The 17,523-nt window shown below is 38.9% G+C and overlaps 1 protein-coding gene across 1 annotated transcript in view; it reads right to left on the reverse strand.

The window, feature by feature from the left end:
- Nucleotides 1–3,640: 3,640 nt before the first annotated feature.
- slc25a21 (solute carrier family 25 member 21) overlaps nucleotides 3,641–17,523 on the reverse strand; it is a 93,235-nt gene continuing 79,352 nt past the window's right edge. Inside the window, exons 9-11 of the mRNA XM_055155606.1 lie at nucleotides 13,428–13,609; nucleotides 5,926–5,978; nucleotides 3,641–5,851 (exon numbers count right to left, since the gene is read on the reverse strand). Of these exons, the coding sequence (XP_055011581.1) occupies nucleotides 5,790–5,851; nucleotides 5,926–5,978; nucleotides 13,428–13,609 (297 nt within the window). The 3' untranslated portion in view covers nucleotides 3,641–5,789. The remainder of the gene's footprint in view (nucleotides 5,852–5,925; nucleotides 5,979–13,427; nucleotides 13,610–17,523) is intronic.

The following is a 17,523-nucleotide window of genomic DNA, read 5'->3' on the forward strand; positions in this document are numbered from 1 at the left end:
CTTAAACTTTTTCCCATGGTCATAGTCATCCGTGTATTGTATTGAGTGTGTTGTGAGTTTGATTGACAGACAGCTGTGTGGCTCAGGTGCTTCATTATTTACTCAGCACATGTCACTCTTTTGTTTGAATACTGAGCTGGAAAAGAAGGTGTGCCCGCTTCTGAAATCATAACAGTTCAGAAACCTTGAACTTTTTTAAAATGCAGCTTTACCTAAACCGACTATGGAGTAAATTCTGAACTGAATGAATGCTTGTTTCATTTCAAGAGGTTAGGGTTATTCAGTGTTTTAATGTTGTTAGTGTAATGTAAATAATTGTAATATGACGATGCTGAGAATGGCACAGAAGATGGTACTACTCTACAGTGTTCAGAATTATCTCAGACGACTTATTCAGGTTTCCCTTTCCCCAGACACTTCCTCCAGCTGAATATAGTGGGGTTTCCATTGATGGCACTTATTATTGTCCAGATGACTAGAATTTTGTAGAAAAAAATAAAAATAGGGTATACTCTGAGAGGGACATAACATTTAAGTAAATATGTATCATTTCAAGAATCCTTTTGCAAGTATTGTTAGAAAATCTTACTCAGTTGAGTTCAAAGAAGGTTAAGACATATTGTAAATACAAAAGGAAATGTGAATGTAGAAATGGAGCTGCTGTCATACACCCCAGAAATAATTATCCAATTAGTAGAAGTAGTAGTAGTAGTAATAGTATTAGCAGTAGTAGTGGTGGTAATAGTAGTAGTAGTTACTAGTAGTAGTTAGTAGTAGTACTAGTAGTTGTAGTAGTAGTGGCGGTAGTGGTCGTAGTAGTAGTAATAGTAGTAGTAGCAGTAGAAGTTGTAGTAGTAGTAGTAGTAGTAGTAGTGGTAGTAGTGGTAGTAGTAGTAGTTGTTGTTGTAGTAGTAGTAGTAGCAGTAGTAGTAGTAGTAGTAGTAGTAGTAGTAGTAGTAGTAGTAGTAGTAGTAGTAGTAGTAGTAGTAGTAGTAGTAGTAGTAGTAGTAGTAGTAGTAGTAGTAGTAGTAGTAGTAGTACTAGTAGTAGTAGTAGTAGTAGTAGTAGTAGTAGTAGTAGTAGTAGTAGTAGTAGTACTAGTACTAGTAGTAGTAGTAGTACTAGTAGTAGTAGTCTAGTAGTAGTAGTAGTAGTAGTAGTAGTAGTAGTAGTAGTAGTAGTAGTAGTAGTAGTAGTATAGTAGTAGTAGTAGTAGTAGTAGTAGTAGTAGTAGTAGTAGTAGTAGTAGTAGTAGTAGTACTAGTAGTAGTAGTAGTAGTAGTAGTAGTAGTAGTAGTAGTAGTAGTAGTAGTAGTAGTCTAGTAGTAGTAGTAGTAGTAGTAGTAGTAGTAGTAGTAGTAGTAGTAGTAGTAGTAGTAGTAGTAGTAGTACTAGTAGTAGTAGTAGTAGTAGTAGTAGTAGTAGTAGTAGTAGTACTAGTAGTAGTAGTAGTAGTAGTAGTAGTAGTAGTAGTAGTAGTAGTAGTAGTAGTAGTAGTAGTAGTAGTAGTAGTAGTAGTAGTAGTAGTAGTAGTAGTAGTAGTAGTAGTAGTAGTAGTAGTAGTAGTAGTAGTAGTAGTAGTAGTAGTAGTAGTAGTAGTAGTAGTAGTAGTAGTAGTAGTAGTAGTAGTAGTAGTAGTAGTAGTAGTAGTAGTAGTAGTAGTAGTAGTAGTAGTAGTAGTAGTAGTAGTAGTAGTAATAGTAGTAATAGTAGTAGTAGTAGTAGTAGTAGTAGTAGTAGTAGTAGCAGGTCTTATCTCTCCCCAGGACCCTGTGGTGGTTCCTGGTGGCAGTGGACGGCTCTCTGGTCCCGGCGCAGACGGCTCTCTGGTCCCGGCGCAGACGGCTCTCTGATGGTGCTTTTTCAACTGGTTCACCTGTATACAGCTGCACATTTTATATGTGCAGTTGTATGTATTTTAGCAAGTCAGTATGTGTGTGTGTGTGTATGAGTGTGTGTGTCTGGGTTGTTTGGTTGTGTGGGGTTGGGCAGCTGTTGGGGGTATGTGGGTGGGCGGAAAGGAATTTGGGATTGTTTTAATCACTGTAAAGCACTTTGTGTTTTTGTACGAAAAAGCACATTATAAATAAAGTTTGATTGAGTTTGATTGATAATAGTAGCACTAGTAGTAGTAGTAGTAGCAGTAGTAGTAGTACTGGTTGTAGTAGGGAGACCAATGTTCAAACGGACATGTCCGTTTTTTGCGTCCTGTCCTGGGTGTCTGGGTTTTTTTTTTTCATAAAGTGATGTAAATGTCCGTGTTTTCATGATCTTTCATTGGGCCGTTAAATTGAGCGTCTCTCATAGCGTCTGTGATTCAGAAGGAGCGAGTCACAAACAGTCGGTCAGTCTGCAACATACTGAAGAGCAAATGCACATTTAACAATGACTTGGACAAGAAATTGTCCGTTTTCCATCCCGGTCGGGACAAGTAGGAGGCCATGTGCACAGGTTGCGAGGTGAGAGTAGCTCAATGTCGAGACCCTCCCCCACTAAGGTGGCCGGATTTTCACTAACAGGAATCTGGTCACACCTAGGAGGTTGTAGTAGTGGTGGTAGTAGTAGTAGTAGTGGTGGTAGTGGTGGTAGTAGTAGTACTATCTACTGCTAAATCAGTGACAGTGCTAAAAAAGAAGCTTGTTTGCGTGTTTGAATCGAATGATTCAAATGCAATGAAAAGACAGAAACTGTTCTCTTCTGTTAAAGCTCCATAGGCTGGGCCTATTTAGCAGGGGGTCCCTCATCTCTGCACCTTCCACACGAGGCAAATGCTACGAGCTGACACCAGTGTCTGTATAACAGAAGCCTTTAACTCGGTCAGTTTGCAGAAAGGCTGTCGTTCATCCTCAGGTGTTTGCTAACACAGCCAGGATGTGAACATGGCTAACAGCTAGCGTGGCCCTGCAGCTGGCCCGCGGGGCAGAGCGACAGGTGTGGATGGCGTTTGCATACTTGGCCTGGCAAAGGGACAAAGCGTGAAGTGCTTTTTGGCTGTTGTTGTTTTAGCTTGCACTTAGCACGATTTAACAACGAGGCTTCAGCGCTGAGAGGAAGAAATGATTGACGTGGAGTTGGCGAGAAAGGTGAAAATACTTGACAGCTTCTTGAGTAACAAAGAGGCTTGATGGGGAACACGGGAAGAATAAGCTGTAATGTAAAATGATACTAGAACTAAAAGACAAAATATGAAGCAAGATTCATGCCTTGACCCCAAAAGTGTGGCTGCAGTTGAGAGGCTGTTGGTAGGCGACTCAAACCTTTTTTACTTTAAAAATATAAACAACTGAACTGGGTCATTTTGAATTTATTTTTTTATTATTTGAATTATTCCTCACTTTCCTAACGCATTCATAGCATCCTAATTCTTCACTGCAATGAGTTTATAAGTGTGTTCACAACTTTCAAACACCAAAGTGGAGTTTTGCTAACAACTAGCATTCAAATGGTGCACTTCTTGTTTCACATATGATAGAAACACTTAATAATTCTGCTAATAATAATGCTTTTACAATATTTCTGTACTTGGGTAAAACAAATTTGACATTCTACAGCCTCTTTAATGTAATAATGTTTATGAAAAGGCACAACAGAATTAAATATTTTATATATATATATATATATATATATATATATATATATATATATATATATATATATATATATATATATATATATATATATATGTTGTTGTTTTTTATTTGGATCTGTCATTCAGCATTACAGAGTTGCAAGTTCACACACAAGTAAATTTTGTAACAGAAAAATATCCACACTCTCTGGTATTCAGTGCAGAAGAAAGATCCCTGTTGGAGTCCAAGTGTGATGTAAGTTTAGACCATGTAATGTGGAGTTCAAAATGACAGGTGATTTTCAAATGGAGCTTCTGAGGATCTGAGTGAAATAAATGTCCAATGTTCTGCTCTTAAAATGATTCATTCTTTTGCATAATAAGTTGGCATCATTTCGTAAATTTTACATGAAAAAATAAAAAAGATTGGTAGCACTTTAGCTTAGGGACCCAGAAACATCTATTGTAATCCTCACTACTTTAATGGAAAGAAAGTAAGAATGGCTTGATACTTGCAAAATACAGACTTAGATAAAAATGTATGGAAAGTACTTGACAAATACTAACAAAGATGCAATTAAGCACTTTTTATGCATTTTACTACAATCTAGCCACTAATATGTGGTCTGTAAATTAAAGTGTTACCAAAAGATTCTAGCAAATTTAAAACATAATTTATTACTACACAGACATTACTAAACTAAAATCCTACTAATGTGTCAGTATATTCACGTTTACATCAAAAAAGCCGGCAGACGTTTGGAAACATGCAGATGACGACTTCCTTTGGGCTCTGTTGGTGATAGGATCTCTGACAAAATCTGGGAAAATTGAGAAAATGGCCTGATTTTCTTCATCTAGATGTCATTGTTTTCTTTCTTTTTTCCTTTTATAAATTGCCTAATTTGTGTATTATGATTTGCCTAACTTAATTTTTTTTTAAAAAGATGTCATTGTAGCTTTCCGTTCTGTTTGGCAGATCTTCAGTTCAAACCCACTGCCTGTGAGTGATTAGATTAATAAGCGATTCGAGTCCCGTCCTCCATGGAAAGCTTTGGCAGGTTGTGAAGACGCTGCTGCTGAATTCACGGTTTTATCACAGGTCCAGTGTTCAGAACTACACCAGAAGTCATCATCCGCACGTTTCCAAACGTCTTCCGGTAACCATGAATAAAACCTGTTGTGATCATATTTAAGACAACATTCCGAATACAGACAAAGAATCAAATCAAACTGGCAACTCTCTAGTTAGTGGGGGTCTCTACATTTTGCTGTCCATCCAAACTTTTGAGATTGGGTATTTATTGTGAATTCATTCACCTTAACATTTTACCACAAAGAAAACATCTGTTTTCAAGTTGTTGGGTTTTTTTTGTTTTTGTTTGTTTGTTTTGACATCTTCACTTTTTTACAGTGTTGGGGGACTGCATTTTTTTTAATCAGTTGCCTGAATGACCTAACACAGTATCCAGATTTTCTTAAACTAAAATCATACTTGACAACTTGATCCCTGTATACTGTGATCACATTTAAGACAATAATAAGTTTAGAGATAATATTATTAATAGAATATTACTGAGGCATTTTCAGACTCTTGTGCGTCACAGAAGTGCAGTTGGTGTGCATCAGACTTCACTTTTCACTTTTAAATTCCAGCTAACTCAGGCTATTTTTAATAGATTTTGGCACAATGTCTGTCAGTGAATGAGGAAACTAGAAAATACTAAGTTAATACCATTTTAAACAGTTGATGTGTATATGAAAGTCATTCAGAATGCACTGTGTAACTTTTCTGCCTTGTCTCCATGGAGAAATGTAAAGGCATATGGTGGAATATTGTAGACAAAGCATCATCTCCATGAACACAAGAAGGTGGTGGCCTTTTTAAACAGAAAAGTTACATAGAGTGCCATTAATGCAAGAAAATGGCTCAAACATATTATTTTCAAGCAAATGAAAGTTAGAATGTTGAGAATGTTCATGTGAAATGGCTGTTGACATTTGAAAAACTCCTAAAATAATATTAACACAAGTTTAAACATTTTTCTTTCTAGTTTCTTTATTAAAATATGCTTCCGTTATGACTGCTTGTTTATAAAAACATGATACCAGCATATGTTGTGTAAGATTAAAAGTGACTGTTTGGTCAAGTAGAATTATTGACAGTGAGATTTTCTTTAAGGCACTTTGGATTTCAGTTTCTCGTTTCCCTTTTTTAGTTTTACCAGTTTCTGTTCAGCCATCCAGACACATATTCATAGACCAGCAGCATCACAGCGCCACCTAGATCAAGAATGTAGTATTAAAACTATAATAAAAGACTGCCAGTAAGTGTAATTATTTGAGTTTTTATTTACCTGGTCCAAGCCTCATGATCTTTGGCACCAGTCCTTTGTAGAGCGCCAAGTACCTGCAGGAATATAGAGAGAAAATGTTAAAATCATAGAGTTTAGGAACTTAGGAACCAATATATTTTATGTATTTTGTGGTACAGTGTGGCCTGGACCCATAATGCAAAGCATAAAAAGTTGTGGCATGACGTTTATGTGGTTTTTAAATCAGAGCATTTGTAGTGTGTGAAAACCAGAAAGTGAAGTTACACAATTAAATCTACAATACAATAAGGCTTAGGGCTACACCACATGTCAATACTCATTCAGTTAGACTTGGATTGTAACAAACTTGATGAATTTATTTTCAGGTTTTTAAACCAGATGCCCCTCCATGCCAGACCCAGCTATAGTACTTACAGTACAGAAGATACAAATGCACATGGTGGCAAAGGAAATCAAACAAGTGTCTGGTCAGGAGAGTCCAGGGTGTCCTCAGACCAAACCCTTCTGCCACTAAAGACTGAGGGCCACAAAACTGATCCGAGGGCCATAGTTTGGACTGATGTACCTGAGGTCAGGTCTGCAGCTCTGAACTCAATGGAAACATTTTGATTAGAAAGTGTAATGTTGTGATTTATATTGCACATGTAAAACAATAATTTATGTAAAACTATTTACATGTGACACTGATTCTAACTGAATCCCAGAGAAAAGCCTAATCTGAGCACGTGCTCTTTCAAACACAAACATCCCTCCTCCTGCACAGCTCCAGTCTCTCTGCACTTGATGAAAAAACAGTGAAAGTTGATTGTGGAGGTCATTCCTCCGCGTGTCTCTGGCTACCTGTCCCTAATGTGTTCAAGCTGATCTAGCTCCGCTCCCCCTCCTCCCCCCTCCTCCCCCGGTCCAGTCTCGGTCCCAGTCCCAGTCCCCAGCTCTCAGCCTCTCAGCCGCTCAGCCTCTCGTGGCGTTAATAAGGGCCAGGGCACTTCCTCCCCACCTCTGTCTGATTAGATTGACCTGCGGAGCGCGGCGCAGCGAGCGCGGCGCAGCTCGTTAGGCTCCGCTTAACGACGCCTCCCGTTGGGACCACTAATTAGCTGGGACTGGCTTGTGTTAGTCCGGGGACTGACTGTGGCATAGGGGGCAGCCCTCTGACCACGGGGTCTCCCTGCAGCAGCACCAGGCCAACACTACACTCCACGTCCTCAAACATTCCATCATCAAAAAGTCTGTGCAAAGTTCTGCTCCAACTTTTACTTTTATTGATACTTTGTAGTGACATTACGCTGGGGGTGTTCTACATGTATGTGCATTGGTGGAATGTTCACCAGTTACCATGGAGACACAATGCAGACATTTTCAAAGTCTGAAATTCATTTTAAGTCTGAAAACTCAATTTCAGGAGCCTATGATCAGTGCAAGTGTTCATGGTCCTATTTAGGAGTTTGATTTTCAACTAAAAGGTGAGAGTGCCTAACTGAAAAACTGTTGGCTAATGCAAAAATAAATAAATAAATACAAAAATAAGGATAATGAAATCAACAGAGAAAACTGGGACTATGATGTCATCAGTTCTTCCAAAGATTAGCATGAACTTGAGAAGTCTATAAAAAAACACTGTAAATGAATGTGATAATGTGCGCATGAATGTTTGTCCTTGGCAAACTTATAACTGACATTTAGAGTTAAGTTTTATTTTAAATATTGTCATTATTTGTTTGTAAAAAGCAGCAGAGCATTGGAAATGTGGAGACTTATTTTACTGGTAAACTCGATCATTTTGTCCTGAGCAGCACTTTGGAAAACAGCTCCAGTTCCGTCAATAAATGACGATTATATAAATAGGTGATTTGTGGATTTGACTTGTACCTATAAACCTTAGTTATTGGATTTGCCAAGTTTGTAGTTTCCCCCCCTTTGTTTGCGTAATATGTTTAGCCATTTTCTAGCCAAAAGTGCTCCACACACTCCAATGTCAATAAACCAGGAAGAGTGCCAAAATATTTCCATCTGTCTCTTTTTCTCTCTTTGCCTCTCGTCCTCTCTGTCCAGTCCAGAAACGTCACCAGATTCATTCACATCACAAATGACTTCAGTAGTTTGAGCGGCCGATCGTCTGTTAGCCCCGTAGTGCTAATAGCTGTCTTGCTAATTAGCCCTGCTCCAGACACTATTAAACGTAGAATTTCCAGCTTACTCAGAGAAAGTGGAAGTACCTGCACTTAAGGGAAATAATGGCTTTCCTTGCATGTATAATTCTACTTATAAAACATGAATAAAAGACCACGGCACAATGTAACCGAACCCTAATGAGGAAGCTGTACGAAAAAGGAAGCTCTAAGAAATGGGAAGTTCAGTCCTGAAATGAACTGGACAAAAATATATGAATTCATTTATGTTGATTTCTAGCAGACAATATATGATTGTACACAGATTCTACGGTTCCTTTTATTACAATTTATTTGAATTTCACTGGATAAGCAGCTGAAATGGGGTGAAGAGTGGGTAAGACATTCAGGAAGATAAGAGATAAGGAGAATGAAGAAGCTGAAACCAGAGCTGTTGCATTATGGATATTTTGCAGTGATTTTACACTGGGGGTGTTCTACGTGTATTTCTGTAGTGGAAAGTTCAGCAGTTACCATGGTGACACAATGCACAGATTAGCAAACACTGCCAAAAACGTTCTGAGATTGTCAGAAAACTCAAGAAAAAAATGTAGAATTTATTTAAGCAGAGCATTTTCAGGAATCTGAGATCAAAACAAGAGTCTATGGTCCTGTTTAGAACTGAATTTTCAACAAAAAGGTGAAAGTGACTGAATAACTGTTGGCTAGTGTCATTTTCTGTGTAAGAGACTTGTTTAACAGCACAGATGAGCTCATCTGTTGTAGTTCCCGCTAAATCATAATTTCTTTATGATCAGACTGTGTTAAAACAAAGCTCAGAATAAAGCCCAACCTGAGTAACAGAGCTTCAGACAAAACAGAGCCTACAGTTAGCATCACTCCCCCAGAGAATGTTGAATCCAAAGTATCAATAATACAAGACAAACAAACAAAACAATTCATTTTCACAGTGACAAAGTTTAGACCACTCTCCTCGTCTGTGTTGCGGTGCTGTGAGACTGCAGAGGGGGAGGAGAGGGGGCAAAGGGGGGTCGAAGAGAAGGGGTAACGGTGAGGGGGTAGGAGGGGGCAGGAGGGGGGCAGGAGGGGGGCTGGGGAAAGGCCCGGGGCAAGTGCAAACATAACATAGATCTTGTTGTAGTGGCCGGGTTTGAGGCTGTCAGTGGGAGCAGAGTGAAACGTCTCTGTTTTAGCATGGAGATGACAGAAAGGCAGCGCACACACGTGGACCAAACCTGCAGCTTCAGCACTCGCCTCTGACGGATGAAGACAACACACACACATACAACAACTGTTCCACACACACACACACAACAACTGTTCCACACCAGGGTCATTACAGAACACAAACTGTCATTCATCTGTCTTGCATTTATTCAATTACATGTTGACATGTTGCAACTTGACCTACTGGTGATTTCATGCAAAAATATTTTTTTCTTAACTGAGACCAAAAATTGCATTTTTTTTTTAACTTAAATTTGGTTTTGAAACACACTGTTTATATTTTAGTTCAGCTGGACACACTTCATGATTAGATGAGTTCAAGTTTCTGATTTGTGAGGGAAAAGTCCTGGGTGTTTGTTTGGTGCCAGTCAGCTCCTGATGATAGCTCCAGCTCCATACATCAAGTTCACACACAAATTGGCGAAAGTGGCTCAGTTGTCTCAGTTTGTCCACTGATCTAAAGGTTGGTGATTCGAATCCCACTCTCAACATAAGGTCGGCTCCCACCAGGATAAGCTCCCACAGATGAATGTCGTTGTTGTGTTCTTGGGCAAGACCTCACCCCTGTGTCTGTGTACAGGTGAGTGGTTCCTTGAAGTAAAATGCTTTGAGTGGCTTGAAGTTGGAAAAGCGCTGAATAAAAATGTGACCATTTACCAGATTTCAGTGCATTTGAATATAAAACTCAGTTTTCAGTTTCTAGAATGTGATGACGTCATATGTCCAGATGGGGGCTTTTTTTTTCTGTTGATTAGATTGCAGTTTACCATAAAATATCCAAAAAGTAAATCCACAAATGTTGAACCTGAACATTTCTATTATTGTCTAGAAACAAGAACAAACTTTGTGGCAACAAAAATATGCATTTTAACTAGTCTGTATCGGATGGAACAGTGACAGTGTGCCAGTATGTGAGCATGTTATATTTGATCTGGTGTGTTGCTTATAATGAGAACGTACATGCACGGGCACACCACTCACGTGCACACATTAACAAAAATGACATGTAACACGTAAATGCATTTTTACAGAGAAATTTATGTTTGATTTCAGTGGGAACAGTGTTGTTGGTGTCCCTTTTTAACCAGCGCCTCAAAGTTTGAAATTAGTTTTGTTGTGGCGATTCTCAGGATGTGTTCATGTTAGTGCTGTCATGCGATTAAAAAAATTGAGAGATTAATTAATTATGGTCTGTAATTAATGAATCTAATTAATCTCTTTTTAATCTCACCTAAAAATTGCTGAGAAAAGCCTTCAATTTGAGGTATTTTCATTTAAATTCATTATTACATTATTGTGGCAGATCAAAAGACTGATATAGAACAAAAAAAAGTGACTTTATAAAGTCATTTATTGTTTAACAAACTTTAACAAGCGCAGTTAGTTACATTCCACAGTATCATCATTATTATTACTATTACTAATCTGCAGTGTTGGGAAGGTTACTTTTAAAATGTATTCCCCTACAGATTACAGATTACATATCCCAAAATGTAGTTTGTAACTTAATCCATTTAATTACTTAAAGTGAGTAACGTAATTTGAATACTTTTGATTACTTGATATTGTCATGCGTTTTAAAACTACATGAATGTAGCAACCGCATCCTGCAAATGTTGTTCTTGTTTGTTCTCTTCAAATTGGCTGTTGAGCCCAAGTCTCCATAAATAAGAAACTGTTTGCTGTAAAGTAGCAAAGACGAGGAAATCTGAACATAATAACTTTTGTCTACTTAAAGACAATAAAAAGTCCAGTCTTTCCTTAACCATATTAAAAATATTATTGATAGAGAAATGCTTTATATATGAGATCACTGGTTTTAGTCCTGGCTTTAGTCCTGGTTTAGACCTGCTTTAGTCCTACTTTAATCCTAGTTTAGTCCTGGAATGGGTTAGTCCTGGTTTTAGTCCTGGTATTAGTTCTGGTTTAGACCTGGTTTAGACCTGGTTTAGACCTGGTTTTAGTTCTGGTTTAGTCCTGGTTTAGTCCTGGTTTAGATCTGGTTTTAGTTCTGGTTTAGTCCTGGTTTAGTCCTGGTTTAGTCCTGGTTTAGACCTGGTTTAGACCTGGTTTTAGTTCTGGTTTTAGTTCTGGTTTAGTCCTGGTTTAGTCCTGGTTTAGACCTGGTTTAGACCTGGTTTTAGTTCTGGTTTTAGTTCTGGTTTAGTCCTGGTTTAGTCCTGGTTTAGACCTGGTTTTAGTTCTGGTTTAGTCCTGGTTTAGTCCTGGTTTAGATCTGGTTTTAGTTCTGGTTTAGTCCTGGTTTAGTCCTGGTTTAGACCTGGTTTTAGTTCTGATTTTAGTTCTGGTTTTAGTTCTGGTTTAGTCCTGGTTTAGTCCTGGTTTAGACCTGGTTTTAGTTCTGGTTTTAGTCCTGGTTTAGACCTGGTTTAGTCCTGGTTCAGTCCTGGACTGGGTTAGTCCCTGTTTTAGTCTTGGTGTTAGTTCTGGTTTAGAGGCACACAGGAGGAAGCGCGGTTTACGCAGCGTACGCGAGAAAACGTACGCGGCGCACGGGAGGACAGCGGTGTCCGCGCATTCTCAGGTTAATGACGATGATGAAGGTGTGTGTGTGTGTTTGTGTGTGTTTGTGTGTGTGTGTGTGTGTGTTGTGTGTGTGTGTGTGTGTGTGTTGTGTGTGTTTGTGTTTGTGTGTGTTTGTGTGTGTGTGTGTGTGTTTGTGTGTGTGTGTTTGTGTGTGTTTTGTGTGTGTGTGTGTGTGTTGTGTGTGTGTGTGTGTGTGTGTGTGTGTGTGTGTGTGTGTTTGTGTGTGTTTGTGTGTGTTTTGTGTTGTGTGTTGTGTGTGTGTGTGTGTGTGTGTGTGTGTGTGTGTGTGTGTGTGTGTGTGTGTTGTGTTGTGTGTGTGTGTGTGTGTGTGTTTGTGTGTGTTTGTGTGTTTGTGTTGTGTGTGTGTGTGTGTGTGTTTGTGTGTGTGTGTTGTGTGTGTGTGTTTGTGTGTGTGTTGTGTGTGTGTGTGTGTGTGTGTGTGTGTGTGTGTGTGTGTGTGTGTGTGTTTGTGTGTGTGTTGTGTGTGTGTGTGTGTGTGTGTGTGTGTTGTGTGTGTGTTGTGTTTGTGTGTGTGTGTGTGTGTGTTGTGTATAGGACAGTAGTGCAGACATCATGAGTCTATGCAGGTTGTTTTCACCAGTGACATTTAAGTTGTAGGCGATTTTATATTTGTTATTTTCTTTTATATTTCACGTCGGGAGAAGAATTTCCAAGACACGAATGTGTTTTTACCTGTGCACTGCTGACTCTGTTCTACTGGCTCTTCCACCTCGTCCATTGTGCGACTGACGCTGCCAACGTTAACATGATGTTTACATCGCTCTTACTGCGCGCGTTTTGTGTGGGTTTCCGGCAATGAGTGGAATTACCGAAATAAAAAAATTATAAATGTGTTGTTTTTTTTTGTGTGTGTTGTTGTCCCAACAACACATAAAAACTGATTTTATAATAAAGCAACTCGCATACAGAAACAGTAAAATTAGAGATTAAAAATTAGATTAACGCAATTAAAAAACATAACGCGCTAAATATGACTGTAATTAAGTCATCGCAATTAACGCGATAATTTGACACCCCTAGTTCATGTAGTGGTGAAATGATTGGAAAAATGACATTCCCACCGAGAAAATTCACATGAACACCCCCTTATGTCAGAAAAACACCTCAGCAAGTTGGATCTTCTGACACACATGAACGCAACATAATACGCCACACCTCAAAAAAGGTCAATGTATTTAGAGTGCGCCTTCTATTGGGAAACGCTGGAACTGCAGGAAATATAAAACTTTAACAAGGTTTATTATTATAATTTATTAAAGTTCAGCGGGCCAGATTAAAGGTTTAAAGGGCCGCATACGGCCCCCGAGCCGTAGTTTGCCCACCCCTCGTCTAGACCTAATCTGGTGCTGATGTGCAGAGACAACTGAATCAGTATTGTGATGTTTGCTTTTGTATCACTTGTTATTGGATCAAAACAAAAATCACTGCTGCTGCAACAAGCTGTGAGAGAAGCCGCAATCTTCAGAGTTTGAGTGGATGGAGGCAGCCACACTCACAGCTGAGGGACGGACCTCCTGAGTGACCAAGTGAGATCACAATATTTCTGTCTACACGAAATATTTGGAAACACTCAAAAACAAAGACAATGAAAAGCCTCACCCCTCCTCTTTGTAGACCAGAGCCATGGTCTGCATACAGGTCTTGTACTTGATCTCCCCGGGCACAGGCTGAGGTCCCTGGATCCGGCTCTTGGCCACGTCCCAGGGGATGTTCACGCAGGAGGAGATGGTCCCAGACACCAGGCCGATGGTAAACTTCCTCAAGAACTCCAGAGTGGGGTCCTGTAGACATGAGGAAATTCATGGGACCAGCAGTACAATAAGTAAACGCTTCCATGTGATGTATGTATGTCTGTGTATGTATGAAGGGTTTTCCAAAAAATGTTTACCCAGACAGGACCATGAATGCTCGCACTGATCACAGACTCCTGAAAATGCCCTGTTTAAATCACTTTTGTGTATATATATATATATATATATATATATATATATATATATATATATATATATATATATATATATATATATATATATATATATATTAGTGCTGTCATGTGATTAAAAAAATTGACAGATTAATTAATTATGATCTGTAATTAATTAATCTAATTAATCTCATTTTAATCTCACCTAAAAATTGCTGAGAAAAGCCTTAAATTTGAGGTATTTTCATTTTAAATTCATTATTACATTATTGTGGCAGATCAAAAGACTGATATAGATTTAAAAAAAAGTGACTTTATAAAGTCATTTATTGTTTAACAAATCTCTCCAAATTGGCTGTTGAGCCCAAGTCTCCATGAATAAGAAACTGTTTGTTGTAAAGAAGCAAAGAGGAGGAAATCTGAACATAATAACTTTTGTCTACTTAAAGACAATAAAAAGTCCAGTCTTTCCTTAACCATATTAAAAATATTATTGATAGAGAAATGCTTTATATATGAGATCACTGGTTTTAGTCCTGTTTTAGTCCTGGTTTAGACCTGCTTTAGTCCTACTTTAGTCCTAGTTTAGTCCTGGAATGGATTAATCCTGGTTTTAGTCCTGGTGTTAGTTCTGGTTTGGTCCTGGTTTAGTCCTGGTTTAGACCTGGTTTTAGTTCTGGTTTTAGTTCTGGTTTAGACCTGGTTTTAGTTCTGGTTTAGTTCTGGTTTTAGTTCTGGTTTAGTCCTGGTTTAGACCTGGTTTTAGTTCTAGTTTTAGTTCTGGTTTAGTCCTGGTTTAGACCTGGTTTTAGTTCTAGTTTTAGTTCTGGTTTAGTCCTGGTTTAGACCTGGTTTAGTCCTGGACTGGATAAGTCCTGGTTTTAGTCTTGGTGTTAGTTCTGGTTTAGAGGCGCACAGGTGGAAGCGCGGGTTTACGCACCGTACGCGAGAAAACACAATCCACACGCGGCTCACGGGAGCACGTCGGTGTCCGCGCAGTGTCTACGGAAGGAAACGTGGTCCGCGCGTTCTCAGGTTAATGACGATGATGAAGGTGTGTGTTTGTGTGTGTTTGTGTTTGTGTGTGTGTGTGTTTGTGTGCGTGTCCCCTCATGTGGCAGGTCACTATAGGACAGTAGTGCAGACATCATGAGTCTATGCAGGTTGTTTTCACCAGTGACATTTAAGTTGTAGGCGATATTATATTAGTTATTTTCTTTTATATTTCACGTCGGGAGAATAATTTCCAAGACACGAATGTATTTTTACCTGTGCACTGCTGCCTCTGTTCTACTGGCTCTTCGACCTCGTCCATTGTGCGACTGACGCCGCCAACTTTAACATGCCGTTAACATCGCTGTTACTTCGCGCGTTTTGTGTGGGTTTCCGGCAATGAGAGGAATTACCGAAATAAAAAAATGTATAAATGTGGTTTTTGTGTGTGTGTGTGTGTGTTGTTGTCCCAACAACACATAAAAACAGGTTTTATAATAAAGCAACTCGCATACAGAAACAGTAAAGTTAGAGATTAAAAATTAGATTAACGCGATTAAAAAACATAACGCGCTAAATATGACTGTAATTAATTAATCGCAATTAACGCGATAATTTGACACCCCTAATATATATATATATATATATATATATATATATATATATATATATATATATATATATATATATATATATATATATATATATATATATATATATATGATCCTGGCTGCTCAGGAGCAGGCCCTGGGCACTCGAGCAATAGAGGCCCAGATCTACCACACCAGACAAGACCCACGGTGTAGACTGTGCAAAGAGGCTCCTGAGACAGTCCAGCACATAACTGCGGGGTGTAAGATGCTGGCAGGGAAAGCAAACATGGAGCGACATAACCAAGTGGCAGGCATAGTGTACAGAAACATCTGTGCAGAGTACGGGCTGGAGACCCCAGGATCAAGGTGGGAAACACCTCCAAAGGTTGTGGAGAACGACCGAGCCAAGATCCTGTGGGACTTCCAGATACAGACTGACAGAATGGTGATGGCGAACCAACCAGACATAGTGGTGGTGGATAAGAAACAGAGCAGAGCCGTGGTGGTTGACATCGCAATACCAAGCGATGGTAATATCAGGAAAAAGGAACACGAGAAGCTAGAGAAATACCAGGGGCTCAAGGAAGAGCTGGAGAGAGCCTGGAAAGTAAAGGCATCAGTGGTGCCTGTGGTGATCGGACACTCGGGGCTGTAACCCCCAAACTGGAAGAGTGGCTTCAACAGATACCGGGAAAAACAATGTACATCTCAGTCCAGAAAAGTGCAGTACTGGGAACAGCAAAGATACTGCGCAGAACTCTCAAGCTCCCAGGCCTCTGGTAGAGGACCCGAGCTGAGAATGAGGGTGAGAGAGACCTACCACCGTGGAAGGTGAGAAACACATTATATATATATATATATATATATATATATATATATATATATATATATATATATATATATATATATATATATATATATATTTATTTTTTTTTTCTTTTCCAGAGTGTAAATAGTTCTGGAATGATCTGGATCCATATCATAATCAATATCTGGAATGATCTGGATCCATATCATAATCAATATAAGACCATGTGATAATATTAAAGAAACTCTTTATATATTATAGTAATGTTTGGTATAGACCATGTGTAATTTCTTCACCCCCACTGCAATAAGTAAAAGCACCAAGTAGCTCGGTTTTATTTACACATCTGATTTTATACTGTGAGTTTTATTGTGTGTAACTGTCTGGAGGAGGAGGAAGAAGAGGGTTGTTTGCCTTAATAAGCCTGGAATAAGTGCTGAAGTCAAATTTCTGTTTTATCTTGAAGCAGACAAATAAAGTTATATTCTTAACAGATTCGTCTCATTAAAGAAGAGATGCTTTACACCAAATGTAGCTACAGCAGTTTCCATCTGTTGTCCACGGGGGGTTAACCAACAATTAAACTACATGCAAATATTTATCCATTTTACAATCTTGCATTCTCCCACTTCTCCCACTTACAGATGCCTTTCTAGGGACTTTGGACATGTTTTTTTTTAAATCATATTATAAATACAGTTTAAATACAGGACAAGATATGACTGTAGTGATATGAATGCAACCACAAAGAACTAACCTCCAAACTATAATGATTCCTTAAAATGTACAATTTTTACTCTTTGTCTCTGATTGAATTGGAAGATTAGATTTAGTTTAATTCCTAAAAACTAAAAAGAAAAAAAAAGTTGTAACCAACTTCATAGTTTAAAGCTCCTATATCACTCAAAGCTGACTCTTGTGAGGTTTAAATCATGTTCTAAAGTTGTTCCCTCCTCAAAACAGACCTGGGGCCTCATTTATAAAGCTTGCTTACGCAAAAATCTGTGCGCCAACCGCGGTATTTCTAAAACTCGACTAAGGTGTGGCTCTTTGCTTAACTCTACACTAACTCTGGACCTCCTGTAAGCTCTACGCAAAGTCTGGAGACACGGGGAAAAAGCGACACTCGTGGAGAGAAGCAGAAGTTTACAGAGTTTGAGGAAGTGTTTGATCAGAAAATCCACGTATATAGAAGAATGACCTTCAGATTTGCGCATTTAAGTGTTTGGTTCGCCAAAACAGGGAGAAGGGCTGTTTATTCCACTCATTATTCTCCACTATATTATACATTTGACACTCGTGCACGAGCGCGGCCACGTTCCCGGACACGGTGTAGCGCAGAGTCCCACAGTCCACACCGCGACCATAGACTTCTAT

Source organism: Boleophthalmus pectinirostris, unplaced genomic scaffold (genome assembly GCF_026225935.1).
Source record: "Boleophthalmus pectinirostris isolate CB_2022bp ecotype Guang Dong unplaced genomic scaffold, ASM2622593v1 HiC_scaffold_10, whole genome shotgun sequence".
Classification (NCBI taxonomy): Eukaryota; Metazoa; Chordata; class Actinopteri; order Gobiiformes; family Gobiidae; genus Boleophthalmus; species Boleophthalmus pectinirostris.